General features: G+C 48.6%; 7 protein-coding genes across 7 annotated transcripts; 4 read left to right on the top strand and 3 right to left on the bottom strand.

Moving 5' to 3' along the window:
* Window positions 1–454: 454 nt before the first annotated feature.
* F5147DRAFT_791267 (uncharacterized protein) lies at window positions 455–2349 on the top strand (the record flags this gene model as incomplete). Its single annotated transcript, XM_041443068.1, has 5 exons — window positions 455–967; window positions 1022–1147; window positions 1208–1400; window positions 1461–2009; window positions 2065–2349. The coding sequence occupies exons 1-5, from the start codon at window positions 732–734 to the stop codon at window positions 2347–2349; spliced, it is 1389 nt and encodes a 462-aa protein (XP_041295382.1). The 5' UTR covers window positions 455–731.
* Window positions 2350–2930: 581 nt separating this feature from the next.
* Window positions 2931–3317, top strand: F5147DRAFT_771125 (uncharacterized protein; the record flags this gene model as incomplete). Its single annotated transcript, XM_041441192.1, has 1 exon — window positions 2931–3317. The coding sequence occupies one exon, from the start codon at window positions 2931–2933 to the stop codon at window positions 3315–3317; it is 387 nt and encodes a 128-aa protein (XP_041295381.1).
* Window positions 3318–3989: 672 nt separating this feature from the next.
* On the bottom strand, window positions 3990–4711 carry F5147DRAFT_632239 (uncharacterized protein; the record flags this gene model as incomplete). The annotated part of the gene is made up of 2 exons (XM_041432815.1): window positions 4413–4711; window positions 3990–4355 (listed from the first exon to the last, which is right to left on the bottom strand). The coding sequence occupies exons 1-2, from the start codon at window positions 4653–4655 to the stop codon at window positions 3990–3992; spliced, it is 609 nt and encodes a 202-aa protein (XP_041295380.1). The 5' UTR covers window positions 4656–4711.
* A 7244-nt stretch (window positions 4712–11955) lies between these two features.
* On the top strand, window positions 11956–13554 carry F5147DRAFT_752251 (NADP-dependent oxidoreductase domain-containing protein). Its single transcript, XM_041440213.1, has 4 exons — window positions 11956–11967; window positions 12019–12808; window positions 12862–13100; window positions 13162–13554. The coding sequence occupies exons 2-4, from the start codon at window positions 12326–12328 to the stop codon at window positions 13295–13297; spliced, it is 858 nt and encodes a 285-aa protein (XP_041295379.1). The 5' UTR covers window positions 11956–11967; window positions 12019–12325; the 3' UTR covers window positions 13298–13554.
* Window positions 13555–13578: 24 nt separating this feature from the next.
* Window positions 13579–16483, top strand: F5147DRAFT_683556 (uncharacterized protein). The gene is made up of 13 exons (XM_041436554.1): window positions 13579–13697; window positions 13750–14322; window positions 14375–14428; window positions 14480–14562; window positions 14607–14879; window positions 14927–14951; window positions 15074–15162; window positions 15216–15299; window positions 15361–15405; window positions 15534–15790; window positions 15851–16036; window positions 16088–16179; window positions 16239–16483. Exons 2-13 carry the CDS (start codon window positions 13859–13861, stop codon window positions 16447–16449), a joined length of 1863 nt encoding a protein of 620 aa, XP_041295378.1. The 5' UTR covers window positions 13579–13697; window positions 13750–13858; the 3' UTR covers window positions 16450–16483.
* A 164-nt stretch (window positions 16484–16647) lies between these two features.
* Window positions 16648–17776, bottom strand: F5147DRAFT_683549 (uncharacterized protein). Its single transcript, XM_041436553.1, has 3 exons — window positions 17418–17776; window positions 17198–17364; window positions 16648–17151 (listed from the first exon to the last, which is right to left on the bottom strand). The coding sequence occupies exons 1-3, from the start codon at window positions 17732–17734 to the stop codon at window positions 16688–16690; spliced, it is 948 nt and encodes a 315-aa protein (XP_041295377.1). The 5' UTR covers window positions 17735–17776; the 3' UTR covers window positions 16648–16687.
* Window positions 17777–20531, bottom strand: F5147DRAFT_608933 (uncharacterized protein; the record flags this gene model as incomplete). Its single annotated transcript, XM_041432396.1, has 5 exons — window positions 17777–18184; window positions 18242–19164; window positions 19227–19499; window positions 19693–20226; window positions 20286–20531. The coding sequence occupies 5 exons, from the start codon at window positions 20529–20531 to the stop codon at window positions 17890–17892; spliced, it is 2271 nt and encodes a 756-aa protein (XP_041295376.1). The 3' UTR covers window positions 17777–17889.
* Between the last annotated feature and the right edge of the window lie 46 nt (window positions 20532–20577).

Genomic DNA, 20577 nt, shown 5'->3' with positions numbered 1-20577 from the left:
AATCTGTAATTATATTATATGTTGTTTCATTATTTGCTGTATGTATACAGATACTACTATAACAATTACAGTAGGGAAAAAACTCATATCTGCCTTCCCTCAAACACATCTTTTATATTATTATTTAATGCCATGTACATATACAGTTACCAATGTCGTGCTAAGTTCCCAATGGGCGACGTTATTTGAGTCGCCGCTCGCAACATAAATGAAAACCACGCGAGTTTCCAAAAAGAGGTTTAAGCGAGCTAAGCGCTCCCATGTGGCCTTTAGTGAAAGCCACGCGAGCGCCCGTGCGTTTCCGAAAACCGTCGTACAATACTTCTCACGAAAAGAACACCGTCCGCTGGCGGGCATGACGCTCGGCTTTCTCCGTTTTCTTTGATGACATGAGCGAGGAACGTCATCCGCTTCAGTCACGCTTCGACCGTGCTTTCATTCATTTAGGCCCCCGGAACCGTTCGACATAGAGTACTGACCCCCCCATTTCCTTGCTCTAGATCGCAGCGAACACACCCAGCGCCACCTCCGACTCGCAAGGAGGTTTCTCCGTGGGGGGTGCCGTTGCCCTGACATTGTTCGTCGTGTCCCTCGGTCTCTTCGTCACCTATCATTGGTGGAGGCCGCACATCCCACTCAAGTCGTTTTTCGGCTGGTGCCCTTGTTTTGTCCCGATCCGCACCAACCATCGCAACACCCACTTCGTGAACTGCCACTCCACCATCATCACGATGACCCCGATCGTCAGCCATGCAGCCACCAGGGGCACATGCACCACTGCTGCAGCAGACTCGTTCTGCAGCGCTGATGCACGTGCATTCGAGCAGAGAGCTGAGCTCTCTGTCTCGTCTGATGCCGGGACATCGCAGCCGTCTCAGGCTGCTGGTCCAGGAGATGCCAACCAGTCACTCCCTTTCCCGCTTCGTTTCAAACCGGACGGTGAGCCGGAGATCCACTACCTTCCTGTGTGAGTTTCAGTTCCCTCTTTCCCCCTTTCGCTGAATTTAATGGGTGCGGGTAGCTACACGATGACCGTCAAAGCAATGAGGCAGCAATGCCTCCAGCTCAACCTACCTTTGTCAGGCACCAAGGCCATTCTTTGTGAGCGCCTCGAAGGCTTCAGTCGCGACCGAAACTTGTGGGATAGGTATGTGAAACTGTCATCCGTTTCAGCATGCTCACAAGTCATCTCATCTTCAAGCCTCAGGCCTGGGGCCCGCAAAGCTCACAAAGGCCCACGGACAGGTCCAGCAAGCAAGGCCAAGGCACGCCGCACGAAGCAGTCAACACAGCGTCGTGCTGAGTTGCTTGGTGACTGCGAAATGGCCTCTGACCCCACTGCCACCACCCGCTCCAAAGACACTCGCACGATGGCTGAAGTCGCAGCACTGTTGCCTTGGGTGAGTAACTGCTTCTTCCTGCCCCCCTCCTTTCACAATACTGATGCGCTGCATGGGCAGGCTGATGCTATCAATCGTGCATTCCCATATGCGCTGACAGATGGTCAGCTTGCACCAGCTGCGAGCACCCTGCCCTGCCCCACTCCTGCGAGCGCTGGTGCTGATGCGAGCTTGCAAGATGCAATTGTCCAGAGTGTGGGCACAAGGCTCGTCAACATTGTCCAAGGTGCCCTCCTCCAGCCGAGTACAGTTCAGGTTGGGCTACCCGAGGCCGAGCCCCAGGATGCGGGCACCTCTGCTGGGTGTACACCAGAAGAACCTGCACCAGCCACGGAGACGAGCACCAAGAGGATGCGAGTTCTCAAGCTTGGGAATGGCACATTGCTGCAAGTGGCTGACGACGAAATCCCAGACCCACCTGCCATCAGTTTTGTCAACGACATCCCTCGGCTCAATGGAATGTGGGATGATCGCACGGAGCACTGGCAGGGCACGTCCATCATCAACATACAAGGCCACCCGATTGCAATCGAGTACTGGCCTTTGCTCTATCGCTATGGCCATGATCAGCAATGGAAAGGTACGAAAAACAAGTGGACTGACTGGCGTGTATGTGCAAGCTTCTCCTAGCTGGCCTTGACTGATCTGATTTGTTGTTTCACAGGACATCGTTGAGCGGTACCGACGAGGCACCCCAGAACAGTTCTGGGCCAGGTTCAGGGCTGCCAATGGTGAGCCTCTGAAGTTCACTGCCATTGTTCACAGGCTTCGCGAAGAGCGCAAGGAAGCAAACTTTGCACTTGTGGAGCGTGCTCGCGAGGAATATCGCTCAGACTTTTTCTTTACTTACCGAAAAGGAGGTGAGGAGCACACCATGACGAGGCCATCTGCGATTGCAAAGAAATACAAGGAACTCATGGTTAGCAACTCGAAGGAGGTCTGTGATTGATTTGTAGTAGGCTCTACTTGTCGTTACAATGTAAATTTTATCTCGCTTATGGACTGTGATATTCATAAACACATTTCCTCAATCAAAGTGTGATCAAAATGTAATCAACACCGTTTTTAGCCCCTAGCTGCCAGCCCTACATGCACCAATTTCTCGACTTCTGCTGCAAAAACATGATCAAAAACTTGAGTTGACTTTCATTGTGAATCATTGGCATCAGTCACACATTTCCAATCACAAAGCCTCCATTCTTCGAATGGAGGCTGATTGGAAATGTGCGACTGATGCCAATGATTCACAATGAAAGTCAACTCAAGTTTTTGATCATGTTTTTGCAGCAGAAGTCGGGAAATTGGTGCATGTAGGGCTGGCAGCTAGGGGCTAAAAACGGTGTTGATTACATTAGGGGCCCTCCCAAAACTTGAACTTAAACCACTTCGACATCACTCACACTTGTAACTTGGGAATCCATCACACTTACAGTATCTAACTACTAGGTACCACTCAAATTTCATCTCCACTGAACAAAGACCTGCACTGACAGCATTACTACTGCAGTCCAACCTACTATACTAGCTGCCATGTCGACACCGTTCAACGAATACACCAGAGACACAGGCAGCAGCAGTCCTGAGAACTTGAATGTTGAGATTCATGCCGTTGATATCCTCCATTTTGCCCGTCTTGGTTTTGCAGCATCCATCAAACTACTCTCAGAGCAACATGGGTTTACCGAAGGTGTCATTCAGAAGGTGTACAGACAACTAGAAAACTATGCGGAGGCCATGGACATCATTGAGATGATGCGAGACGATGCAGAGGAGCGGGCAGTAACTGAGATTTTGAAAAGACATGAGGGTGACAGTGATGAAGACTTAGAGGAGGATGAGGGTGTCAATGGCCCTAAGGAGAGTAAGGATGCAAAACGAGATCAGGATCAGGACGAAGTCAAAGAAGAGGAGGAGTAAACGAGCATGTTGCACAGTTGCTGTCAATATACATGGAGTGCTGTATACTATCTAGGCTAGAGTCCTTGCTGAAAATTGCTTCATCGTTGCCTCGAACATATAAAATTCAGCCACAAGGGCAGCATCTCCCGCAGTGGGGGCACTTGACAGTGGGAGGTCTATCAGGATTGAAGAAATGCTCCCTTGGCTCAACAGGGTCGTCGTTCGATGAGATGAGATATTTGACTATGGTCAGATTCGAAAATTCGGCACTCCAGCCTCCCCACTCACAGATCTTCCTTAGCGCCCAACGTCTTTCGACATGTAGGTACTGGCAGCCTCCTCGTCGGAATGAGTGGGTGCCATATGGGGCCGGATCGATGCCTATGTCCAGCAAGTTGTTGTGGAAAAGCTCTAAGAATTGTTCGGAGGTCTGTAAGTTCATCAGCAATGTTTCTGGCTACCAGAGCATCACCAAAACTCACCATTGGGGTGTTGGCCTCCGCTATGCGGTCACCTGAGGCTATTTTTTGAAAAACATACCCAGACTTGATCCTCGACTCGGACAGCCAGGCTGCGAGGGCTCTGACAGGGCAGATGTGGGCCTCGTGTGGTGGGAAGGCCCACAAGTGGAAGGGTTTGATATCTGGGTGATAGTTAGTAGATATGAAAACAAAAATCAACCTTGGCACATCACACACCTCCATTCTGATGCGTCTTGCGGAAAGGAAGGTGTAGTGTCACTCCCTTCTCGAACACTCCAAAGTCGTGCACCTGGATCTTGAGGACTTCGTCGAAGCGCAGCATGCACACAAATGCTATGGTGTATGCGGCCTGCAGCAGCCTCCGAGCACGGCCGCCGCCCCAGTGGTGTGAGTTGAGGCGCTCGCCAGGCTGGTAAGGCTGAATAGCCCAGTTTTCATCGAGGTGGTTGTGGTGGTAAAGTTTGAACAGAATGTCCTGTGAGGGGTTGACTATCATTATCCATGACTCGGGAGGCCAGACATTGCTCACCGTTGTTATGGCACGGGCACTAGTTGCCACTTCGCCAGCCTTGACCTACCCAGATGTTCAGTAACTGAGGCTCGTCAGGATCAGCATGAAAAAAAAGGTCACCTTGCGACGTCGGAGCGAGCACATGAAGGAGGACACCTCCGTTGATATGGAGGGATTGCCAACCATGACACCACCTCCAACATCCGACTCGTGCCACCACATATTTCCAAGCCCCTGGAGCCTACCAAACGCATATGTCATAGAGGCACGCATCTTTTGGGCATGCCCATATGTCCCTCGCTCTTCGTTCAATGGCTTCTGCATGCCATCAAAGTTGATCGAGTCACACCTTCGAATCATCATCAGCCTGTCCAAGCCAGAGAGTGTGTCACTCACGAGTTCATGATCCAGGCCACTATCAGCCATGGTGTGTCAGCGCGTGGTCTCTTGCAAAAAAAAACCTCATTTTTGCGCAGCAAGTGCAAGCTAGTGAGGAAAGCAACTGCCTGATTCATTAGCCTGCCATAAGTAGTAGTCCACCTTCAGTAATCGTGAGGGTCAAAGAAAATACGAACACGAACCTCCTGTATTCCGAGTCTGTGCCTTCAGTAACACCTTTGGACGCATCCATGAGCGTGGACTGGAGCTTTGCGAAGTCAATGGTGCTGTCTGTTGGCCTCGAGAGCACTGATTGAAGGGGCGCATCAACGAGAGTCTCCTGCTCAGCAGTGACATCCTCTGCAATGTCATCCATTTCGAGGCTGCTGGCTGATGTGGATGGAAGGAGACCGCATAGACCTGGAAAGTGTTGAATGGACTCGGGTAGTACGGTAGACATGATGGTTTGAAGGTACAAGGGAGCGCTCACCACGAAACCCCTCTCGAAGATGAATTTGAAATCAAGCCACTTGCCTGGCAGTGCTGGCACGCGGTTGGGTTCGAGAACCTGGGGTTGCGAAGGGGGAAGGGACAAAAAAATAAGTGAGAGCCAAGCCAAGTCTGGACGGTCTGGTGACACACCTGGGACCGTCTTAGCGCTCGCTCGGACAGTCATTTTTGTTGGTGGGCATGCCCTGCTATACCTAGCCTCCCTTGGCTTTGCAGGGAGGCGCACTCGTCCACCAGAGGTTTCTCTGCTGAAAAATGACGGTCTCAGTTGTGTGACATCGTGAAACAAAGCATTCACGAGAAAAGTGACTCACCCAGAAGAGTCCGAACACGCTCGATCGTCGCCGTCATGCAAAGCTGTCCATCAGAGAGTCCCTGGAAGTTCTTACTTAGTGCTGGCGAGATACTTGTATTCAGCAGTGAGCGGAGGAGCCTAAAATCGAAGCACACACCTTTTGTTTTGAAATCGATTGCTAAAACAGCGCGATGAAGGTTCAACGATACAGCGAGGCACGAACAATGCTCCTGACTGTATCTATAAATGTTGTAAGGTCACGCGTTGCCTAGTCTGCTATACTTGAGACGACAAGTGCGTTCGACCCTAAAGGGGAAGCGAGTGCAGCAAGGATCTAGAGGTATGCGCTGAAAGCGCTACTGGTTGGCCAATGTGAAGCGCGAGAAAGCGCAGGTGCGCGCAAGGCGCGGGAATGCGCGAAGCGCGGGAATGCGCGCGCGTGTATGCGGAATCAAGAGAGAGTAAGAGTGAGTTTGCTTAGGTGATGATATGATGTAAGACAAGAGAAGAGAGATGCGAGGTGTAAACAAATAGATTTCTACTATGTTCTGCTAGGTAAATAGTGGGTAGTAACCAGTAAGTCCTCCGTCGTTCTGGTGGGAGAGTAAGTTTTGTAAGTAAGTATGTACTGCTGGCGCTTAAGTATGGCGCCTAAGCGCTGTCATGCGGAGCTGAAGCGCTACCGAGTAAGGTATGTAAAGATATATGTAAGTAAGGGTCCATGATAAAAATAAAGATGGAACGATATGCAAATGTGAGAAATGGAAATATACGCACTAGGGAACTTGGTGGACAGTGGATGGATGCTTCCGGATGGCTGGCGCTATAGGGCGCTACAGCGCGGGAAAGCGCGCGCGCATATACATCGTGAAGCGCGGGAAAGGTACGCGCGCATGGCGCGCGTTGCGCGGGAAAGCTGCGCCTCATATAGAGATAGCTGCAGGTAGCACACAGAGTGATGCTACAAGTTCGTGCCATGTACTCCCCAGTGAAAACTGCCATATTGCACAATGAGAGGCATGAGTCTCTACAGCGATCCGCCGCGGATCCGATTCTCGAGATCCTTGCAGGGGCAGAAGAAGAGGGAAGGCAGGAGATGACGGCACGAGCCACGAGCATACTCGTGCCACCATATAAAAATGGTGGTACTGGTAGCAGTCACCCTCTTCAAAGTGCCGTTCTCTTCCCAACCAACATCCCTTCCCGTCCCTTCTCCAAGAAAACCAGGCTGGCCAGAAAGCACGATGCCTTCGGTGAGTTGCTCGATTTGTTGTGCCTTCGCCTCCGTGATGTCCGGATACCCCCGTGTCATCCGAGTTTCTAGTACGAGAGGTTAGCATTAGCATCAGCGCTGAATGCTCTTAGCGTTCGCAACCAGTGGCAGGCTCACCTTCGTTCTTGATTCTCCCCTTTGTTCCTCCTCCCCGTTGCATGCCGGTGGTCGTGAAGATTCGATTCGAGGGGCAGAGATCCGGTGCCGGAACCAGGGGGGGTGGGTCCTCCGCATCGATCGAGCTGACGGCTCGTGTTGGTATCGGTTCAATCAATAGCTTGATGAGGGCATCGGTCACGAACGGTCACGACGTGACCGTTCGTGACTCGACCGTCGTTTTTCGCGTTTGAAACGATACTTCTTAGATTTGATGCCACGTTCTTCGCGGTAATCACAAAAGGCTAGATCCAAAGTTTAAGTTGAAATGAGACATTTTCCGTAAAACATTTACATCCTGCTTCAATCCATTTGAAAGAGACCGAGCGTGGTCAGAGGACAATTGACAGATGCCGCATGAGTTTTGGTCGAGTATTTTATCTATTAGCTAGTACTCTAATGATCCTCTTCTACTTGGTTTCTGTTTAACCTATTTATAGGCATACAGATATGAGGTTGATGCCATACCGCCATTGCTAAAGTACTTAGAAGTTAGAATGACGATCATGTCATAGTACTACTCAGACTATGGGGGCCTGCAACGCTGTCAGACACAATTACACAATAGTGCACATAGTAAGAGAAGCCGCCCGGCCATCACACATCATGTCTAACTCGCAAAATTGACAAACTGCTACCAATTTGTTATAGGGTTTCGTACTTCAACTAGAATATAATACCGCCAGGGTAAACAGAGCTAGTAAGTACGTCGGAAGCAACATAGACAACAGATACTTAAACTGAAGTCATGGGATAGAAGATAGATAGAACGGGATGTCTTGTCAAAAGACTCCCTATTTAATGCTGCTGTTCTCTCCTGTGTCTGTTGAGAGTATCTCCGCGCGAGAATACTTTGCCGCACCCGCACACGTGCACAATCTTCAGATGTTTTTGCTCGATATGTCTCGTGAGCTTATCCTTATTGACCTCCATATTACAAGAGTTCCATTGGCAGAAAACGAGGGTATTGTCCGACTCTGGCCCGTAAAGATCATGTCTCTCACGTAAATGACGAGAGAGATTGTAGCCGTAAAAGAGGTCGATGCAAGGCAATCCTGGTGCGTAACAATCCCAGAAACACTGAAACGTCTCATTGATTAAATGTCCCTGCAATCGTGGATTTAATCGCAATGATATCATGTAAGATTTTACAACTCACAGGTTCCGAGTCAGATACTCCGTTGGTCTGGTAGTGTTGAGAGCCCCCCGACATGATAGTAATGACTCGGCGATTGTGATAGTTATGCTTGCAGACTAGAGTATCTGAGGGAGCGGTGAAAGATTGCGAAGCCCGCTGTAGTATATAAGTGTTCTGGACGACCTGCCAGGAGGGCCATCGTTCCAGCTGTCCCAATATCAGTTGGTGAAGACTCTGGCCTCGTGGGCTGTCGAGGTGCCAGCGCTTGGACGGTGAAATTTTCGTTGGTTGGTAAACAGAACCATGTCTATCGAATATGAGTCAGTTGCCAGTGGCCTTGGCCTTCAACAAAGCGTGCCGTCCATGACATTGAGTATCAATATCCCCTGCCGAGTACACGTGCAGAATAACAAGACCATCTGCCAAAGGTGTGACTGAGTCAAGAGGACGATGGCCAAACGTGCCAATAAAATTGGGTACGTAGCTTCTATGACGACCTCCACCCGGTCAAGGGCCAGCTGCGGAACACACCCGAAAGCCAAAGGACGCCAGCTTGAGATGAGATGAAGTCCAAGAGTTAAATGCAATGCAACGTTAACTGATCCAGGGCGTGGTAAAATTGACGTCCAATGCTAATACTACAGCTTCCATGCAACGGCATTTTCTGTTCTTGAGGTGTACGACTCGTTTCGAAATCCTTGTTTGGCCATCAGGACAATTAAAAAAAAGTATCAACGGGACTCTGTATAGTCTAGAACGTTCAGCTCAAGTGTCATCGGAAAGAAAGACACACTCTGAATCTCTTCTCAAGAAGATTGGAACTAGCATTTGAAAGAGGACAAGTAACGAGTCCATCTTCAGCTCAACACCGGTCGTCGACGGGCATTCAAATATTCATCCATCGTCCTTCGTAGCCTTGCAATGGCATGTCAGCAAAGTGGCGTTGCTCTCGATCGACCTTGAAGTTGCAACTTGAACTCGTGTTGGGAATGCGCAAGGATCGCGCGACGCGCGCTCATTCATGGATGCATAGCCGGGCACCCTGCGGCCTGGCATGGGACATCAACTATTAATGGCTCTCACAACCAATGTCGTCTGCGTAGCATGTCAGACACCAAATTTCGAGTCCAATGAGAAGATGCTGTAAGTGGCTTGAAGCGGCGACAGCGCAAAAAGGAAGGTAAGCGACCAAAGAGAATGCGTTGATCGCGTGACGTAGATTCTAGAAGACTGACAACATATCGGTCAAATGCACTGTTCCCTGAAAGACAGTGATCGCGTGGCATCAAGGGGACGTAGTACATTTTCAAAAAAACGCTTGAGGAATTTGGCAAAGTTTGAGCTTCGACGATCTAGGGGGAAGCTTCTCACCATTGACGTGGTGGAGTATCAGAGTAGCCAGAAGCGATGTATTTGTCAATAAACTGAACACTGGTGTGTTGGCAGATGAACGAATATCAGCATCCGAAGAGACCACCTGGGAGGATGAACGAGCTCGTTGTAAGCGTGATCATGACGCCATTGAAGATGAAATGTATCTAAGCTTACAATATCTGACAGAAGGCCAGCTCCTTTGACGATAGTGGAAATGTCCCATGTGTATAGATGGCGGTTGCGGCAGCTTCAAAGTTCCATAGTCGCGTTATCTTCCAAGTGTGCTTGCGAGAATTGAAGATATTGAAAATTTGAAATGGTATTGATTTCGCGCACAGCCCACGTGGCTGTGTCGAACTTTGTGAGTCTCAAATTCCCAGCGATTGTCCATGCCAGCTGCACCACACTCTGAAATTCTGAATGTTTCAGCTCTGTTATCCGCCTGAACTCTAACACACAGACCGCACTTCCTTTGCGTGCCCCATCAATGTTTCGATAACCCTGCTCATGTCGACGTTCCATAATCACTGTCACTCCCGCCTTACCGGTGCGGAGCAACCTCAGAGTTTACCCAAAGTCGCTGACTTTTCACGCGATCCATTAAGTTAGCTTATTTATTCCTTACTGATTACCTGATGGCATTAGAGCTAAAATTGGGCTAAAATATGTATTCTTTAAACCTTCGGAACCATACCTCCTTCATCATTCAGTTTGTTAGCCTGATCACATCACTGGCACCCGCCTCGAACTTGAAGCACGCCATCCTTATCCACCAACTCACCATCGTCTTATCTGTGATGACAAGACCATGGCATCACCTTTATCCAAAATTCGAGGATCGGTGACTAACTTAATATCTGAGATATCACCAGTCTTCTTAGTGGTGCGCCCTAGTACTGTGTCCCTCCCGGATTGGATAAGAACTCGTCACAGATGGACTACCTAGAATGTGAACGTACGCAAATTTCTGCCGTTCACCTACCGTGACAGGCTAGTCAAAACAATGTCAACTGAAAGTATGCATATCAGCAGATGCCACTGATCAACATGTATGTGAATTCAATCCGCATGTGGCAAGCGGATGACCTTCCCGATGACATACATGTTGTGTCGGCCCCTTGCCGGAATACGATAAGACAAGGAAGCATTTCATACTGTGAACCCAAGGGCCAACAACCGGTGAGATTTACCTGTAACTCACCTATCAGTCGTTCACGCTAGGGCTGCAGGCACGGGTCGCTTTTGTCAAGTGCGGATAACTAGTCACCAATATTAATGTAGTAGGTGCACTAACTGCCTCGCAGGCAGTGGTAGCGACCTTCTTCCGGTTTCGTGGCATTTGACTAGAATGAATATCAAAAAGTGAAAGTTGCAAACGCACAAGTAACTCGCACCCGTTGGCTCAGTTGTATCGTCCGTTAAACGCGCTGTTTTCGCTGTTTGTCATGTATTGATAGGATGAGTCGGGGAACGGCCGTTATTGAAGACAAGTTCTATTACCCCGACGGTCTATCGGCAAGTCACGGCGGGCTATCATTGGTGCCAGGACATGATAGGAACACGATAGTTTGCTACAATGCTCTCCTCCCCACCAACTTGGAAATCAGGGACTGATGGAAAAAAGCACACGGACCGTAATACTAAGTATGTATCTGCCTTTGTCACACATCTTGCAATCCTGCAGCTGGCTAAATAGCATTCGATTCCATCGTCTCGGGCCAGTTGACTCCTTTAGGTGAATACCATGAACGATTTGATTTCAATTTTACCAGTATGTCCAAAACACGACTCGACGCCCTCTTCTGTCGAGTATAAAAAACAGCACCAAAAATCAAGTTGCCAACAACCTGGTCTCTACAAGTGAAGTAAACTTATCATGTTTATCCGCCTTTCTACTGCTTTCATTGTGCTCCTTGGCCTGACGACCATCGTCAGCGCTGGAGCGCCGGTAAGCCTCTCCTCGTGTCAAATCTGATCATATTTTGATACGGCATCCGCAGATTCCTCGTTACAAAATTAAGCCCGACGACACTGAAAGGACGACGCCCGTAAGCCTCTCCTCGCGTGAAATCTGATCATATTTTGATACAGCATGTGCAGGTTCCTCGTCGCACTGAACGTTAAGCCCTCGGACGACTAGAACTCATAAGCCTCAGGCCTGAAGCCCTTATCATCGTGTTGACGGCATATTGTACACGGGGCAACTGCTGTGCGGGATCGGGCCTTTAAGCAGAACCAATTACAAAGAATATTGAATATAAGTAGTGCTGGCAAAGATACGAGACAATTCCAGATGTCAGGCGCAATGCCGATTGTGTGTTTGAATCCGCGTATCTATCGAACTTGTGTAAAGTCCAACACTGGGGACAAGTACTTGTAGGTATAAAAAAGCTCATGCTCAAACGCTGCAGACATGATCGTTGAGTACAGGCGGAATTGACATAGAGTGAAACTCACCCTGTCCTCGTGGTAATTACTATTAATACTAATAGAAGACAAGTGACATGCCTTTTTGCATCCGTGTTTGATTTTGTCACGTCCGGTCGTTCAGGTAAGTGACTGATAGATTATTTATTGTGTACTATTTGTTCTCAAGAGACAGCCAATCTAGAATCCAGATTGTATGATCACATGAATCACTTTCCGACGGTCTGAGCCAAAAGGGCCCACTGATACAGAACAGAGCATCCATCACTGCCCACGCTAACTTAGATATCAAACAGGTGACTTTAAGATACCCATGCTGATTTATTCTAGCTCTGGGATAGTTGGCCTGATGGAAGTTTGTGCTCGCCTGTTTTCTCGGAAGGAAACCTATCAGACAGATTTCTTAATGAATCGGAGCACGTAAAGGTATAAGTACTACTGCTCCATAGTTTGGATGTCTTCATCAACTCCACATTGACAGTATGACGATATCCACACTTACTCTCAACGACGGCAATCAAGTTCCCTGGATCGCCTTTGGCACCGGCACAGCGCTTCGCGATCAAGATGTACAGAACCCTGTAGAAAGCGCCATCGTCAACGGTTTCACGCATCTCGACGGTGCCCAGATGTACAATAATGAAGAGAGCTTGGGCATGGCAATCAGGGCCTGTGGAACCCCGCGATCCGCGCTCTTCATTACTACTAAACTCAATGGACTGCAGCCTGACCAGACTGCCAAAACCGCACTACAGGTGTCATTGAAGAAATTAGGCTTAAAGTACGTGGATCTATACCTTGTGCACGCGCCCGGACATCATGCAGGCCGACTGAAGGAGGTGTGGAAGATGATGGAGGAGTGTAAGAGGGAAGGACTGGCGGAGTCCATTGGGGTATCGAATTTCGAAGTTGCACATTTGCAAGAGATCTTGGAGGGTGCCGAGTTTCCGCCTTCGGTTAACCAGGTGAGTTAAATCACCTCAGCGTCAGTATCAGTCTTGAATGACTCCCATGATAGGTAGAGCTCCACCCGTATGTGTGGAAATCTTTACAGCCTGTGATAGCCTTGCACAAAGAGCACGGCATCGTCACGTCCTCTTATGGTGGCCTGTCGCCCCTCTTTCGCGTACCCGGGGGACCCCTTGATCCCATCATTGAGAAAATACGGGAACGCCTTGAGTCCACGCGAGGGCAATCTGTGTCGGTCGGCCAGGTACTGATCAAGTGGTTGCAACAGAACGGTATCCTGGTTGTCACGTAAGTTCCATCTGTTCTGGATATGCTATATCGTTGTGGATGCTTACATATTATCGATCAGCACTTCGAGTAAGGCGGATAGGATGAGAGAGTATCTCGATACAGCCAATGTTCCAGAATTGACGGCTGAGGAGATTGAGTCGATTGAGAATGCTGGGGCGCAGCATTACTATAAATTCTTGGTATTGTCCGATTGATCAGAGGAGCAGTTATAATCAAAATAGAGGAGACTGCGAATGAGTCAGATGTACAAGCATATCTTTGCAAGTTTCTGATACCGTCATGATCTCGCTTCCTGAGCGCTCCACGTACATACTGACTCGAAGTCCTCAGAATCATTAATCAGGTGGAGGTGTGATGAACCTAAAGCATCGTGAGGTCAGCAAGAGGTCGGAGGAACAAGGCAGAGAAAAACGGCAGAATTGAGCGTGCTATAATTAACGTTCGGTCTAACGTTATTCAGTTACTTCAACTTGAACAAAGTAGCCCAACACTGCTAGTAACTAGAAGTTGTCGAACCTAATTATCTAGTTGACTCGTCAACCAAACTTGCCAGCTAATCGTTTCCTGCCTTCAAATTCAAGCTAGTCTATACAGGTGACATGTATTTTTTCATCAAACTCGTCCATAAATTTATATGAAAGAACAGTGCGCGCGTCCAAGTCACGCTTCAGATAAAGTCCAATCACGTCCATCTCCAGTCATTTTCCATCCTCCTCAGGCAACGTGTATGAGAGTCGCTGAACAATACACAACAGATGATGAATATGACATTGATTCGAAAGCTCTTGAAACGTCTGTTCCAAGTGTTGGCGACGCTCGCAACTTCATCTGCACGGCGACTGCTCATTCTCGTGTCATGCTTTCGACACTTCGTGGCCAAGGTTCATGTTCCAATCTCGCATGATACTAACTCCAAGTTTTCCACTGTAGACTCGCGTTGTACTGTCTTGACTGGGACTTCTGGTGCACAATGTTCCCAGTCCACCTTGCCATTACCGCTTCACACTACTCCGTCGAGTGCAGCAAGCTCCATGACTTCAACACCTCTGTACACCATGCCTGTTCCAAGCGTTCCACAGCTTGCTAATTCACCACAGACTCAGACGCCTTTGCCTCCAGCAGTCGGTAATGCAATCTCTCCCAATAGTCTTCCTATCACTCTCCATTTTCTGCCATCCGCTGTAGATCATAAATCACGTTACGAGAATCGTCCTTTTGTGTACGTGCATGCAATCAATCACAGTGAATGACCTTAAGAAGCCGCCCTCCAGAGATGCATCTCACTCCATCGGAATTTCAGCATTCATGAGGTCCTTCCCCAACCAGTGAGTGCACTAGCCAGGCATTTATGGGAAAGCGGATCACGAATAGTACAGATCATGTCCTTGGTTGAACGGCGAATGGCAGCCATGTATACATCCAGAAGGCGCGCTCTATCTGTACAATGGCCGCAAAGTAAGTAAGTCCGTATCTGTTATCGACCATCGATCACAATCCCTACAGAGAACTTCACTGAAGGACACATCAATGAATATTCGTTCCACTTGATGGACAGATGTGCGGATGAGCTATACGACTTGGCACGCACACAATCACCAAACTTTGACGCTGGTGATATCGAGCTCGTCGTGCAGGTAGTGCCGAATCAGACAGATTCTTGCCAGTACTACTTTGTCGATCATGAAACCCGAACTCTCTTTTGGCTACACGTTTATGACCAAGCGACAGAGACTGTCTTTGACGGTCTCCAAGGTGTCTGTGATCCGAGTCACATTCGTACGTTATGTGAACTTATGGCGCTCGTGATATGAACTAGTCAACAGGATATGCCTTGGAGTCTCAATACTGGTTTGTCACTTGTAATCGTGAGTCTCACCTACTTCTAGCTTACTTCTATTCGGACCGATTCCAACTTGATTGTTAATGTGTTTTTCAGATACAATCCGACCATCTTCGACTGAAACGAGTAGGATGCATTGCGAACGCTACCCGAAACACGAACTGAATCGAGACAAGCTCCTGAAAGAACTGAGGGAGGTTGTTGTCCATGCGAGTGCAGGTAATCGATCTCCTGTCATCATCTCTTTCTCCCTTTTTGAACTCAAAACTCAGAGATCATCACTTCGGATGCTTCTTTATCGCCCTTTGGTGCGGATGAGCTTTCCAAAATCCTGGAGCTGGTAAACCATCTTCAAGGTGCAACAAGTCTTGTTGGAACCGTTTACCTTGTAAAGTCTAAAATATTACATATTTCCAGAGAATGTTCAGGAAACCGAGTTCCCTCATTCCACTTGTGTCATTGGTACGTGAAGCTATTGCACAGTGCAATATACCCCTGAGATTCACTGTCTCGACAATAGCGAGATTCATGCATTACTTCTGTATGTTCTTAATTTTGACGTTTCGGCGGGCAGCTCATCTGTTTTAAAGGCAAAGCCAAATATTACAACTTCTGCGGTCTACCTTGCGCTCGTCTCGATGCCGACAAAGCTGTGTACGACGAAATTGCTAACTTTCATCCACTGATCAGTAGTCTTTCTTTGGCCCTTGACGCTATACTTTTTTGGGCACCACAAGCACACTTGTATGATCTTCGAAGGGTGTGGGTAGATAGGTGTATTAACTCACCGCGGTGGAAAGATTACAATGCAAAGCTCATGGCAGAGTGGACTGGAATCACCATCTACGTGCGTATCATCAACTTAACATCGCACGTCATGATTGTATCCTGAGTTTTTTTCCACCAGTCCACCGTCATGTTGGCTGTAGATTTGAGTTTTCTCGCAGTACCGAATGTGAACATTTCCACGTCAGAGTCGGTTGGGATCATTACCATATATCTCTCGATCATCTCGATCACCGGCTCCTTGGTCGTCTCAGTCCTGCTGGTCCGTCAAAACCAGAGATATGGTTGTGAATCAGCGGACAAAGCAGTGAGTCGTTGCCTTGGCGCGTATCTATCTCGTGCTAACCAGTCTGTACAGGGAGACTTCCTGTACAATATGACTGACACGTTTTTTGGGGATAAAGGCCTTGCGACGATCAATAGTCTCCCTTACGCGATGCTCATGTGGGGGTAAGTAGGATCGATATTCTCTGACTGGGGCTAATGACAATAACGTTTCCCCTCACTAGGATGATTTACTTCTCAATCGCCCTGCTGTACAACGTGTTCAAGTCTACGACAACGGCCATGTTGGCGTCAGTCATCAGTGTATGCGTGGTTGTTACCATGTTTATATTGTGGTTCGTCTGGGCAGCGAGAGAGCTACATATCTTCAGGCGACTGATTGAGCTCATTTTATCTGCTAGAAGGCGCGTCTTAGCACACATTGGGGTTCCTTGAACTTCATGAGACGATAAGACAATTTTGACTTTTTTTTGTACATCACAATTTGACTCATCCGATAACCCCCCCCCCCCCCCCCCCCAAATAGCCCACGGATTATTATACGCTGATGTAGCCAAGAAATACTCTATAATGATAAAAGCCATGGAGATGAGATAAAAATCATAAACGCGAAGAACATGGGAGCCAAGACGTTGCAACAAACTCCGAGCATGCCTGCTTTATAGTAGTGAATTCATGCTCGTAGCATGAAATATCTAGGAATCGCTTCGTGAAGGTCTTGAACGAACCCGCTGATTCGTAGACGAAAGTTCACATCACAGCGGCTGTGATGTAAACTCAAGCCTGGACAGCCGTTCGCAGCAAAAATTTGCAAGCTACGAAGAAGCCACACTGCATACGGAGAGGAAGCATCCGGCTTCAACGATGAGCTGAGCCACGTCCGAGATGCGTTCTCGCAACCAGCGCAAATAGCTGTGGTGTGTCCACCTGGCCGCTCGTCTTTACCAGTCAAGATTGCGTATAGATGATCTTGAAGGTGTTCGCGTCCGACTATGAAGCACCGGAGGTCGGATGAGGACAATTGGAGGTGGCTTTGACCGCCCTCGGATAGATGGCTCCAACGGAGAATCGAAAGCGCGTAGAATGAGGCGGGGAGGATCTCAGGAACATTACATTCTCGTGCAAGGCATATGGCCTCTAGGATACATTTTAGACCGATCTACAGGAGAAAAGGGAAGCTCACCAGCAGCATGAGGGAATGCGGCATAGGTCATTTTGGTGAGGTCTTGGGGCCAGCGCAGAAATAGCTGACGCATGCTCCATTGACGGAGGTCTGGGATATCATATTTGTTGGATAGTCGTAGGGCGCCGGCTATGGTATCAAAGACAACCGTTTGGCTATTGAACTTCCTAGAGATGTGGTCGTATACAATCATAGTTCTATGGATGAGGAGATGGCTTACTCGCGTTGGTACATCCACGTCAAGACGACTAGCCAGTCATTCGCGGAATCTTGCGATAAACTAACCAGAGGACACCCATCCATTCTCTCGATGTTGGCCGGCTGTGGAAGTTCGAGCATGTCCGCAAAAATTACAGAACACATGAGCTTGCTCCGGTGAATCTTCCATGATTGTCCTTCAACACCAATCACAATGTCCCCGTCCGCAAACCAAAACTGCGACTGTTCAATTAATGATTCAGATTTTCTGCAGTGGCTCGTGCGTTGTCGTTTTGCTGAAGGAGGCGATGTCTGCATATCCTCGTCTGCACCGTGCATTGTTAAAGGTTTGGAGTTGTAGTTGACATTATAGTTCAAGTTATGCGTGATGCCATTGACCTAATGTCGGTGGCGTGGAAATAGACGCGTCGCGTCGCGTCTAATCGTGGTACCAAAATGTCCTGGTAAATGAAGTGAGGTTGTTCTATACGTCATCATTCTACGTCGCCACCAGTATCATCTCCCGCAATTTCAAGCTTCCGTTTACGCCCAGGCAGTTCAGCACCATCACCATATCCCACACCCGCCTTCTTCCGTAGCACCTCTATATCCTGTTCAGCCTCTTCCGCCCACTGAAGTACAAGATGTCTCCCAAGTAAATGCGTGTGCCGTAGTGCAGCGTACGCATTCTCCGCTTCATGCCGGGTGAGGAAGTCCAAGAACGCGAAACCACGCGAACGCGAGTCGAACTTCTTCGGAAGACGTACAGATTTGAGATGACCATGGGCACTGTATAGGTCCAGGTTGAGTGAGATGTTAGGAACATAGACGGTAGATTGTACTGACCCAAACAGCTCTCTGATATCCTTCTTCGTAGCTTCGAATGGAACGTTTTTCACTATCATCTTCGTCGTTGTGCTCTTGGCGACTGTATTGTCCTTAGGCTCGTCTTCTGTTCCGCGCCCAGCGAACTTGACGTGCAATGAATGACCGTCAAGTGTAAAGCCTTGCATACTCTTCATAGCCTTCTTCGCATCTTCGGCCGTCTTGAACCCTACGAAGCCATATCCCATACTCAGCCGGGGGGCTTCAGCACCAGGAACAGTAGGTCGTTTGGGATCAGGCTTGGTCTGTACTCGCGCGAACGAGAATCCAGGAAGACCCCGGAAGACTTGTATCAGACGCTCTGGAGTGGTACTGAAAGCCAGATTCTTGACGAACAAAGTCGACCCAGCAGACAAAGCAGGCTCGTCCGCATCAGCACTTCCGCCAGCTTCCTGCTCGGCGATAGTGATCGGCTTGAATGCAGTTAGCGTACGGCCAGAGTTTCCTGGTGCATCTGCAGTCTCCTGGAACATGCCCATCGGACCCTTCTCCAAGTAGACGACACTACTCCCGAGACGCCGATAAGCTACAGCTCGAAAAGCCTTGGCAGCTTCATCTGCCTGTCCGAATTCTACCACCGCCATGGTACCTGCCGGTGGTACGATAACGCGGCTGAGTTCTCCGTGCGACTCAAACATCTCACGTATCTGTTCTGCAGTGGTACCATAGGGAATGTTCTTCACGAGTATCGTAGTATCGGATCGCGCTCGGGAAGAAAATGACGATAAGATGACCCCCTGGGACTCTAGGTACGACTTCGTCTCTTGGATAACGTGCGTCTCTGCAAGCGCAAGCTTGACTGCCGCGTTATCTGACTCAGGATTCAAAATATCTGCCTTGGCAATTCCCATCCGATCGGCAATAGACGATGCCACTGCATCACTCTGCACATGCATTGCATGAGATCTCGATATATAGTGCATAACATGACAAGGGCTTGACGAACATTCATGTACAACATACTCCAATTGAAATCGCGCCCAGCCGTGGCTTTACGCCGAGAACTCTTCTCATCTTTTAACGTTTGTTTTTTACCCTCGCCTTCTACTACTTCAAACTTGCCTTTTTGGTCAACAGCAGGAATGATGTGGAGAAGACGACCTTGGAAGGACGTCTTGTCTAGCGCCTCGTACGCCGAGAGGGCAGACGTTGGTTGCTTGAAGGTCACGTACGCTAAACCCTTCGACTTCTTAGACAAGGAGTCGATGAGCATATGGACCTGGTAGGATAGGAATGAGTCAGCGATGTGATCGGCGACACAAATTGTAAAATGGAAATAGAAGTCAGATAATTTTTCTACTATTGGTTCCCGGGGATCAGCACATCCCTGGAGGATCAGATGTCCCTAAGTGTTTATCATCAAGAGAAGAGAAGGATGTGGAGAATATACGACAAGGCTACGAGATGCTCACCTGTACAATTTCTCCGAACGGTTGAACTAGCTCCATAATCTCGGCTTCCGTGCATGAGAAAGCAAGATTTCGAAGGAATAATCGAGACGTCTGCATAATCGTTTTCGTTGTCGAGTCCTGGTGTTCTTCAGGAATGGGGCTCTGATTGACCTCGTCCTCGTCATCCGACTGCTCAAAGACTTTATCGGGTGGTGAATCTGACTCCAGGTTCATACGTCGTCGCATCCATTCGAGGTCCGAGACAGCCTCGTTATTATCTGGTTCATCAGATGTCGTCGTTGTGTCGGGAGGGCCGGCCGGTAGCGCTGGATGAGATTCCTTAGCTTCATTTGCCCACGACGGGCCCTTTTTTGTGCGGGGTTGCATGACATCCATGAACTCATCTAGCGCTGATGTTGAAGGGGCTGGTGCGCTCGTCTTACCATTCTTATCCGACTTGTGAACATGGGGTCGCGATGACGGCCCTGGGTCTGTATCAGTATCTTCCAGGCGCCTTCTTTTATTTGGCCGAGGAGCAGGAGCATCTTTTGCGCCCTGCAAGCAAATTTTTAGAAATAAAATACCAACACCTGGCAAGGGAGAAAAAAACTCACTGTGACAACCGTAACATTGATTCGCGTCGAGTCGATGAAAGTGCGGTCGAACCAGTCCCTTGCAGCACTTGCTTCTTGATCTGTCTTGAAGCCAACGAAACCGAATCGACGCGATGTACCATCTTGCTTGAGTGAAATTTTCACATCTGTAATAGTTCCAGAGGGGGCACCTTGCTGTGTGAAGTGGTTTCTGAGGCGATCTGGCGTCAGGTATGCGGGTAGATTTTTTACAATCAAACGGGACATCGTTGCAAAAACTTGTGAGGACGACAAGAAAAATAACACCAATTCT

This window comes from Suillus discolor (genome assembly GCF_016758755.1).
Source record: "Suillus discolor strain FC423 chromosome Unknown F5147scaffold_14, whole genome shotgun sequence".
Taxonomy (NCBI): domain Eukaryota; kingdom Fungi; phylum Basidiomycota; class Agaricomycetes; order Boletales; family Suillaceae; genus Suillus; species Suillus discolor.
The sequence above is the reverse complement of the archived record's forward strand: the minus strand, read 5'-3'. Positions and strand labels throughout refer to the sequence as shown.

What these genes read in the sequence shown, in the direction of transcription:
- F5147DRAFT_752251 (XM_041440213.1), top strand. Translation starts at nt 12,326, where the DNA reads ATGACGATATCCACACTTACTCTCAACGACGGCAATCAAGTTCCCTGG. An exon ending in TTCCGCCTTCGGTTAACCAG is followed by an intron (nt 12,809 to 12,861) that starts GTGAGTTAAATC and finishes CTCCCATGATAG; the next exon opens with GTAGAGCTCCACCCGTATGT. An exon ending in AACGGTATCCTGGTTGTCAC is followed by an intron (nt 13,101 to 13,161) that starts GTAAGTTCCATC and finishes ATTATCGATCAG; the next exon opens with CACTTCGAGTAAGGCGGATA.
- F5147DRAFT_683556 (XM_041436554.1), top strand. Translation starts at nt 13,859, where the DNA reads ATGATGAATATGACATTGATTCGAAAGCTCTTGAAACGTCTGTTCCAA. An exon ending in GTACAATGGCCGCAAAGTAA is followed by an intron (nt 14,563 to 14,606) that starts GTAAGTCCGTAT and finishes CAATCCCTACAG; the next exon opens with AGAACTTCACTGAAGGACAC. An exon ending in GTGAATCAGCGGACAAAGCA is followed by an intron (nt 16,037 to 16,087) that starts GTGAGTCGTTGC and finishes CAGTCTGTACAG; the next exon opens with GGAGACTTCCTGTACAATAT.
- F5147DRAFT_683549 (XM_041436553.1), bottom strand. Translation starts at nt 17,734, where the DNA reads ATGCACGGTGCAGACGAGGATATGCAGACATCGCCTCCTTCAGCAAAA. An exon ending in ACGTGGATGTACCAACGCGA is followed by an intron (nt 17,365 to 17,417) that starts GTAAGCCATCTC and finishes CCACATCTCTAG; the next exon opens with GAAGTTCAATAGCCAAACGG. An exon ending in CGCATTCCCTCATGCTGCTG is followed by an intron (nt 17,152 to 17,197) that starts GTGAGCTTCCCT and finishes AATGTATCCTAG; the next exon opens with AGGCCATATGCCTTGCACGA.